General features: G+C 60.0%; 2 protein-coding genes across 2 annotated transcripts; one reads left to right on the top strand and one right to left on the bottom strand.

The window, feature by feature from the left end:
- Positions 1-50: 50 nt before the first annotated feature.
- FAM219B (family with sequence similarity 219 member B) lies at positions 51-4,757 on the top strand. The gene is made up of 6 exons (XM_086757474.1): positions 51-134; positions 1,885-1,987; positions 2,141-2,231; positions 2,648-2,725; positions 2,998-3,046; positions 3,420-4,757. Exons 1-6 carry the CDS (start codon positions 51-53, stop codon positions 3,576-3,578), a joined length of 564 nt encoding a protein of 187 aa, XP_086613600.1. The 3' UTR covers positions 3,579-4,757.
- A 287-nt stretch (positions 4,758-5,044) lies between these two features.
- On the bottom strand, positions 5,045-8,595 carry MPI (mannose phosphate isomerase). The gene is made up of 8 exons (XM_086757473.1): positions 8,403-8,595; positions 7,991-8,118; positions 7,469-7,669; positions 7,244-7,385; positions 6,894-7,076; positions 6,599-6,772; positions 6,246-6,454; positions 5,045-5,785 (listed from the first exon to the last, which is right to left on the bottom strand). The coding sequence occupies exons 1-8, from the start codon at positions 8,416-8,418 to the stop codon at positions 5,567-5,569; spliced, it is 1,272 nt and encodes a 423-aa protein (XP_086613599.1). The 5' UTR covers positions 8,419-8,595; the 3' UTR covers positions 5,045-5,566.
- Between the last annotated feature and the right edge of the window lie 141 nt (positions 8,596-8,736).

Raw genomic sequence — 8,736 nt, 5'->3', positions numbered from 1 at the left:
GCGCGCTGCCATTGGCGAGCGGGGCGCGGGGGCGGGGTCGGCGGGCGGCCATGGCGACGGGCGGCGGCGGAACGGGGGCTGGTGCCGGTGCCGCTCCCGCTGGCAGCAGAGCCGGCGGGCGGCGGGGCCCGGGGGTACGTGCGGGGCCAGGGGGAGTGGGGCAGGGTAGGGTGTGTGGGGGGGGCATAGGGCTGGGGTACGTGTATGGGGCTGTATAGGGTGTGTGCATGTGGGGGGGTACAGGGGGTGTGTGGGGGTATAGGGGGTGTACATGGGGGTGCTATAGGGCTGGGGTGTGCGGTGCTATAGGGCTGGGGTGTGGGGCTGGGGTGGGTGTATGGGGCTGTATAGGGAGTGTGTAGGGGGCTATAGGGCTGGGATGTGGGGCTGGGCTGGGTGTATGGGGCTGTACATGGTGGCCAGTATGGGATGTGTGCGTGAGGGGGTGATATGGGGCTGTGCAGGGTGTGTGCATGGGGCACTGTGGGGCTGGGGTGTATGTATGGGGCGGTGCAGGGTGTGTGCATGGGGCACTGTGGGGCTGGGGTGTATGTATGGGGCGGTGCAGGGTGTGTGCATGGGGCACTGTGGGGCTGGGGTGTATGTATGGGGCGGTGCAGGGTGTGTGCATGGGGCACTGTGGGGCTGGGGTGTATGTATGGGGCGGTGCAGGGTGTGTGCATGGGGCACTGTGGGGCTGGGGTGTATGTATGGGGCGGTGTAGGGTGTGTGCATGGGGCACTGTGGGGCTGGGGTGTATGTATGGGGCCACATAGGGTGTGTGCATGGGGGTGGTGTAGGGCTGGGCTATACGCACAGGGGGGGCAATGTGGGGTATACGCGCCGTGGGTGTAGGGCTGGGGTGTGTGCGCGGGGCACTACGGGCTGGGACATACGCCCAGGGAGCAATACAGGGCTAGAGCGCGTGCATTGGGCTGTGGGGGGCACGGCGCGGAGGCACGGTGTGGGGTAGGGGCAGGGTGGAAGCCCCCCACGCGCAGGGGCTATATGGGGAGGGGTGTAGCGCATGCTGAGGGGCATAGGCAGAGGTTTGCTGCCTGCCTGGTTAATCCCACCGGCTCGGGCGGCCCCAGCTCCCTGCGCACGGAGTTATTCTCACGAGTAAGGCTCTGCCCTGCTAATTCTGGCTTAAGACACTGATGCTAATCCTGGTTGTGCTCTGCAATCCCCACCCCGTGTCCTCTGCATTGTTTCTTCATTAACTGTTTCCTCCAGCTCCCAGTCCCTCTGCACCAACTCTCTCCCCCTGTTTTCTGATTTTTCCTCTATTTTCTGCATTAGTTATTATATTTGTATAACTTTTTTTTCTGCCCATTGTCGTTTAGCAGTGCCAGCTCTCCTTGACAATTAATGCCTTACAGACGAGGGAGGCTTTTCCTTAAAGCCCTGACTCTCAGCCCTGATTATATGACACTGCTTTCGTTTTAATGATGTGGTTTTATTATTGCGTGGGGAGAAGCCTGAAAGGCTCAAAACTTGTGGATAAATTAAAGTATCCTTGTATTTTACTTGATGAACCTGCTACTTAAGTCTCCTCCATCACGTCATCTCCCGAGAATTACTGGAGTTCAGCTGGTAAAGAAACTGCTGGTCGCCACGTGCGCTTTTAATTTAGAAGCGCCATTCCCAAATAATCCCTTTGTCTGTTAATAGACCTGCTTATTCCTGTTCGTGTCCCTCCTCCGTCCGCAGCAGGAGGACTGGAGAGGAGGAGCCGTCCCCTTCCAGCTCTCCCCAGCTGAGGTGGTGGCAGATTTCCCCGCTGACGCTGAGTTCCCAGGAATGGCCAGATCGCTCCGGTTTACTTCATCCCCGTAGAGAGATGCTACTAAATTTGCTTATTTCCCTTTTTTTTTTTTTCAGCTGATTTGGGCTGAAAGCAAGAGGCTGAACAAGGCGACGGATGCGGTGGAGAAAAGGGGACCGTACATCATGAGCAAGCCTCCCTCCATTCACGCCAAGCTGCGTAAGTGACGCTCGGTGTCACCTCAGGGACTCGGGGAGATAACTGCACCTCTCGCCGAGGGTGGGAGCAACCGAAAGCCTTTTTATTCCTTGGGGGGATAAAACCATTAAAAACCGCTCTTTTTTTAGCTCTGCCCCTGTGCTTGCCTTTCAGAGAGGCAGCGCGAGCTGGCCAAGGCAGCGCTGCGAAGGCAGGGGCTACTGGGGGGACCCGCGCCGCACCAGCCGAAGCCGGCAGCTAAAAGGTCTGATCACGGTTTTCTTTTCCCGAGATGTATCTTTCACATTCCTTGGGGAGACTGGGAAGCTCAAAGGATTTAAAAAAATGAGTTTAGGACCTTAGTCTGCTGGCTGTGTTGCGGCAAGCAGGCATCTGATTAAAATAAAAGACGGCACTTTGCCTGCAAAATTAGGAGTTACTCTAGCAGGGACCATGCTCCTTCTCTTTGTTTTGGGGATGGTTTGGTGATGAGGATTTAATCAGGTAGGCTAGAGCTTAGGTGGTATTTATTCTTAGCTGGTGGTGTCCCTGGACAGTGCCTGGGTGGGAAGGGACATTCAGGACCGGGATTCCTGCCCTGGCTGCTCAGTCTGGCAGCTCGGTGGCTGCATTTTCACATCAAAATGCCTCTCACGGGCTGACTGCTCCACTTTCTGGCAGGTCGGTGAAGTTTAACCAGGGCTACACGGCGCTCAGCCAGACAGCGGATGAAAACCTGGTCTCCCTCGATTCGGACAGGTTGGGACTGGGCAAATATCCCAGGATTTTGGGTGGGGGGTGTTTCAGGCTCAGAGCTGGCTTTTTGGGGGGATTGGTTTCACCTTGTCACTTGTAGAGCATCCCCGACTGCATTGGACACCTCTCAGCAGTGAAACACTCCCGTCGTCCCAGATTTAACAAATCCGTCGGGGTTACGCTGCTGGCTCCCTTTTCCCCCAGATGCCCTTATCAGTGTCCCAAGCAAAGATGCTGCGTCCCGGCTGGCTCTGACCGTTTCCTTCTTCTCTTAGTGACGGGGAGCTGGGATCCAGATGTTCCTCGGGCTACTCCTCTGCCGAGGCAAGTCCAGGGGTTCGGCTCTGACAGCACGCTCTCCGCGGGTTCCCCCGTCCCTGTTACACCTCGGGGTCTGTAGAGGGGCAGCTGAAGAGCTCCATCGTACAGGGTGTGGCAGCCCGCGGGGTGTTTTGGGGTGCATGGGGTGTGTGTCGGAGTGCTGCAGCCCAACAAAACCTCTTTGGTCAACCTCTTTGGTCTTTCGCTTCTGTCTTCTCTGCTCTGGTTGTGCTGCTTCTCCCCGTGCAAAGGCACTGGAGGGAGGATGTGATGCCCTTCATACTCACAGCCCTACCCTTTGCAAGCCCTGGGACCTAAATTTTAACTAAACTGGGACTAATTTTAAGCAGCTCTGCCTCCTTTGTTTCCCCCCCAGCAGGTGAACCAGGACCTGAGCCGGCAGCTGCTGCAGGATGGGTACCACCTTGACGAGGTCCCCGATGACGAAGATCTGGATCTCATCCCCCCGAAACCCGTTGCTTCCTCTTCTTGCCCCTGTTGTTTCGGAGAAAATCTCTCCTGCGTGATCCAGTAGATGCCGCTCAGCCGGAGCCGCGCAAGAACAGGTCAAAAGCCAGCACTTTCTTTGTCCCGTGGGATGGCTGTCAGTGTCTGTGTCCCACGCTGGGACAGTGACACAAGGACTGAATGATGCTGCGATGCCACTCGTGGTGAGCAGCACCAACCAACCAACCCCGCGGGACTTTTCCTTACGCTCAGCAATATCAGGGAGAGGTGGCACGGTGATGTTTAGATGGCCTGGATGAGACCTGTCGCCTGGCTGGGGTGGGGAGGGAGGAGAGGCAGAGCCCGGGAGCTCGGTGGGGGTGTAAAGGGAAGGAATGGGGAGGTGCAGCAGCAAATGCTCTTCGGTTTGCCTGAGCTCCTCTTTTCCTCCTTTCACTGGCCTTGTGGAGGATTTAGGACCTGGCCCTGGACATGGGTTGCCCTTCCCAGCCCTCCCCAGTGAAGACATGGTTCATGGTGGGGTCGAACTGCCGTGGTGTGGGACCAGGCTGGAAAGCCCTGAGACCCCTTTTCTATTTATTTTCGCTTTAGCACCCCTCCTCCCTGGCAGGCTGAGGCCAAGCCAGCGGGGCTGGGGTCAGTGCAGGCTGGCAGAGAGCTGCTTCATTTACCTATTTCATGCTGCTTGCGATTAATTGCTGCCAGGTTCCCTGCTCCCAAAGCCTGGGCTGATCTGAACCAAAGATTGCAGCTCCGATGGAGAAGGTAAGATGGGGAGAACCCAGCGGAGTGGACTGGAGCAGGCAGCTGAGCTGTAAGCATCTGCTGTTACATCCACCAGCAGCTACCGCTCAGGCTGGGACCTCTCTGCTTTCTGCCTCTTGAGGCACCCGTTAATTCTGGGTTTGGAGCTAATGGCTTGTTCCAGTTGTCCCCAAACTGCTCTGAAGCAGGCGAGGGGCAGCCCAGACCCGCCCCCCGTGCCAGCTCTGCACAGTTTGGGTGTAGATTTGGAGTGACTGGGGAGTCTACCTGCTGTGAACCTTAAAAGCTGCCTTAAAAATCATGGTCCTGCTCTACTACATAGAGGACAATCAGCTTCTTACAAAGCAACCTTATTTAAATATTTAATGTCTAGAGACCCAAACTGTTGTTTTCTTTTGGTTTATTTGTTTTTTGGGTTTGTTTTTTTTTGTATTTTCCTGGTCAAAGGGAGCACTCAATAAACTGGATCTCATTACTCTGAGGGGGTGTTGGTGCTGTGGCAGGGGCCCTGAGCCCCGCTTTCCCAGCAGCCCCGCTGGGGAGGGCTCCTTCCCTGACCCTGGCGCATTTTTTGAGCAATCCAGTTTCCCTTGTCACATTTTACCCTGGTGTCCTGTTTCCCTGCAGAGCTGCCGCAGGGGCAATACAGGGAAGACTGCAGCCAGCACTGCAGGGATGCTGGAGTTGCCTCCAGCCTCCTTCTGTGGTACATGAGCCCTGCAAACACCACGGCTTCTCCCCCTTCTCCCTACACGACGCTGCCCTGGACCAAGGACAAAGTCACCACTTTATTCACAACACTGAGGCTCTCCAGCTCCATCATCCTGCCAAGCAGCCCCCTTTTATAGCTGGGGAAGGGGTGACAGGCTCAGGAGGGGCCCATTGGGCACCCAGGAGCAGCAGAAAGCCTGAGCAGCAACCTCCTGGAAGCCAGGCAGAGATGCTCGAGACCCCAGGGTGCACACCTTGCGCCTTCCTGCTGCTTCTCAGTGAGAAGGAAGGGGGTAAAAAAGTCATAAAAAGAGTCACCGCATGGCATTAGCAGCACCCAGAGGGGATTGTGCTACCGGACGTGGCTAACGAGCTGTGAAGGGAGATGCTCTTCCTCTGCCCGCCCTGCTCCACGCCACGTCCAGGAGTCTATTTGTGAAATTGCTCTCTATATACGGCGTGCGGGCTGTTTTGGGGGTTTAATAGATGGAGGGGAAACTTCCAAGTGAGATGACTTTGCCCAGATCCATTTCTATCTACTCAAACGTGGAGAGATGGGGGAAGGTGTCCGGGTCTCGCTCAGAGGAGGCAGCAGGCTCGGAAGAGCAGCATCCCGTCTGGCGAGGAGAGGTGGAGGGAGATGCTCTCGTTGGCAGAGATGAAGAGCACGGAGCCAGGACGCAGAGTCATTTCGGAGGCTGCGGCTGTGGAGGTGCCCACAGCCGTCCCTTGGATCACCAGTAAGATGCTGGCAGAGTCTATGGCGGAGACCAGGTACAGCTTGATGGAGGAGGGGATCTGCAACAGAAAGGGTCACTGCAGCTTGAGCCTCCTGCAGATTTTCTTCTCTTCGGAGAGCTGGAATGGGGTCATCCCTGTTCCCACCCTGCAGCCACCTTTGCTGTGCCCAGGCCACACCGTGCCTGCAGCAGCCCAAACCCAGGGATCTCAGCTTAGCTGAGGACACCCAAGCTGCACCCCAGACACCTCCTCCTGGTCCTCCCTCTGCCCAGAGCTGCTGGAGAAGATGAGCGAGCTCTGGGCAGTGTGAACAGGGAAGGGAGAGGAGCCTGCAGAGCTGCCCGGGGGTGACACAAGCATCCCTCCATCCTCCCTGGAGCACTAGCTACAAGGGCGAGCACACCCACATCAGGAAGACCCCAGCCAACACTCAGATGTCCTACCAAGAGCACAGCCAAGATGGGAGAAAGCTGGTGTTCCCCCCAGGTGTCCCCAGAGCAGACCCGTTGCCGCTCACCTCTATCCTCATGATGGTGAAGTCTGGCACGGGTGGGTCGTAGAGGTAGATGCTGGGGTCAAGCTGGCTCTGCGTGGCTGGGAAGGTCTTGGAGCTGCTGGGCGCTGGCGTGTAGTTGAGCATCTCGCACAAGGTGAGGACGTCGATGAATTTGGGGGTGAGCCCGGCACGCACCGTGTTATCCGAGCACGCCATGCACTCCACGCAGTCTGCAGGGATGAGGTAGTTCTGTCAGCCCACCCCAGCTCTCCCGTGCATCTCAGGGGCATCCAACCTTGTGCAGGAGACCACGGCTGCACTGGGGGACAGTCCCTGTGGGGTCCTGGGTTAGGAAAGCCCACCACAATGCTCACCTCCATGCAGGTAGGCATGGGGCTCATTGGCTCCCAGGAACAAGGCCTCCCCCGGCTCCAGCTTCACCAGGTTGAGGAAGTAAATGGTGAAGCAGCCGATGTCGCCTGGGTACTGGGAGTGCAGCCGCAGCAGCAGGTCCCCATTGCTCCCTGACGTGTCCTTCCCTTCCGCCGCTGTGTGGGCAGAGACCAGGTGCAACGCTGGAGATGGGGCTAGTGGGGTGCCCCGCCCCCTCCCCTAAACACAGCCGCCCCCCAAACCGCTCTCAAGGGCTGCAGCAGGCAGAGGACCCACCTTCTTGGGAGATCCTCTTCACCAGCATGTTCAGCTGGTCGACAAAGAACTTCTTCTCGCTCTTCATCAGGCGGGTGAAGCAGACACGGAGGGCAGCCGAGACGCCGCGGGGATCGTCACTCCCGCTCCGCTCCAGCTGCTCCGCTGCCACCTCCCCGATCAGCGCCCGCAGCTCCGGGACGCCTGCCAGGGTGGTCAGCCCGAGTCATCCCCGGCGGCCGCCACCATGAGGGAGCCCAGCACCCCCACCCCAAGGTATCACAGCCACCAACCCCACCCCAAATCCACCCCATGGAGGGAAGGTGGCATCAGGATCCAACCTTGCAACTACCCTCCCTCGCCATCCTTACTCTGGAGAAAGGAGACGATCTCCTCCACTGGCCGAAAGCCGCACAAGCCCTCGAAGGGGGTGAGAGCGATGGCCATTTCAGGCTTGTGGTTGTCATCAGGGTAGTGCTCGGGGAACTGGGCGTGCAGCTTCGCTGCCAGCTCCTGGAGAGGGGGGCAGAGGAGACGGGTGAGCTCCCTGGTCCGCGAGGTCTGGCTGGGGCTGCCCCCCCCGGGACTCTCCCTACCTTGTTTGGGTGCGCCTGGATGGAGAGGGCGGTGTTGACCGACAGCACCTTGAAGAGAAAGGGCAGGCGGCCCTGGAAGGCGTCCTTCACCTTCGCCCCCAGGCAGGCGGGGTTGTCGGCGATCCACTGGCCCAGGGTCTTTTGGGGGATGCGGTTATCCCGGATGACGGCATCACCTCGGGGGTGCGTGCCCATCCAGAGCTGCGGGAGACAGACGGATGGACCCCTGAGCCGGGCAGCCAAGGGGATGACTTGGGCTTTTCTGGAGGCTGTTTGGCCCCAGAGGCGATCGATGCGGCCAAGGCAGCTCCCTCGGGGGCTGAGTCACGGCGGGCTTCTCCTCTCCTCCTCCCCGGGCAGCCCCCCAACCCCAGGGGCTATGGGGGACTGGGGACGGGCAAGTGAGCTGCATCGCTCCCTGAGCCGGCCAGACCCTGGATGGCGGGAGAGTCGCAGCCGGTTGGGATGGACGCGTGTCCGGGATGGATGCATGGACAGACAGACGCGCAGCCGGGCACTCACCTCTGCGTAGGGCAGGTCGGGCTGGATCTGGACCAGGGGGTCACTGCTGGCCACCAGCTTGGCCACCTCGCTCGCCAGCCCCACCTTCCCCCAGGAGTAGTTCTGCACGGCGCAGGAGAGGGGGAACACTGCGGGCAGGGGGGAGAGATGTGGGGGGGGGGTCAGAAATAACCCCCCTGCCCCCCCAAAAACCCCTCCCGGGCAGCCCCAAGCCGGGGATCCCGGGGGGGTGGGAGAGGGCCAGGGCACGGAGGGTGCATGGGGGGGCCAATTTTAAATTGCCTTGCAGGGCGGTTGGGGGTCCCTCTGCCCCACCGCCCGGGGCGTCGCCCAGGGGGGGTCTCCAGCCCCGTGGGGGGGTAACCCACCCCCCCAACTTCCAGGGGTCCCCACCCCCCCGGGCCCCGCTCACCGCGGATCTCCGCCATGGCTCGGCAAGGGCAGGCCGGCAGCCCTCGTCCCGCGGCGGCGGACGCTCCGGTGGCGACGCCGCCTCCCCCCGGGCCGGGCGGGGCCCTACACGTACCCTATAGCGGCCATAGGGGAGGGCGGTATGGGGCCGGGCGGCCGCCCCATAGGCCCCCTCTGTAGGTGACCCCCCCCCCGCTGCAGAGCGTGGCCCCGCCCACAGGGTTAACCGCCCCGCCCCGCGCTGCAGGCGGGGGCCGCTGTTGTGACGTCACACGGCGCCGTTGCCCCGCGAGCCCCTAAAGCGCCTGCGCGGTGGGCGGGTCAGGTCGCGTGGT

The sequence above is a fragment of the Chlamydotis macqueenii genome, chromosome 12 (assembly GCF_036417535.1).
Source record: "Chlamydotis macqueenii isolate bChlMac1 chromosome 12, bChlMac1.mat, whole genome shotgun sequence".
Lineage (NCBI taxonomy): Eukaryota > Metazoa > Chordata > Aves > Otidiformes > Otididae > Chlamydotis > Chlamydotis macqueenii.
The sequence above is the reverse complement of the archived record's forward strand: the minus strand, read 5'-3'. Positions and strand labels throughout refer to the sequence as shown.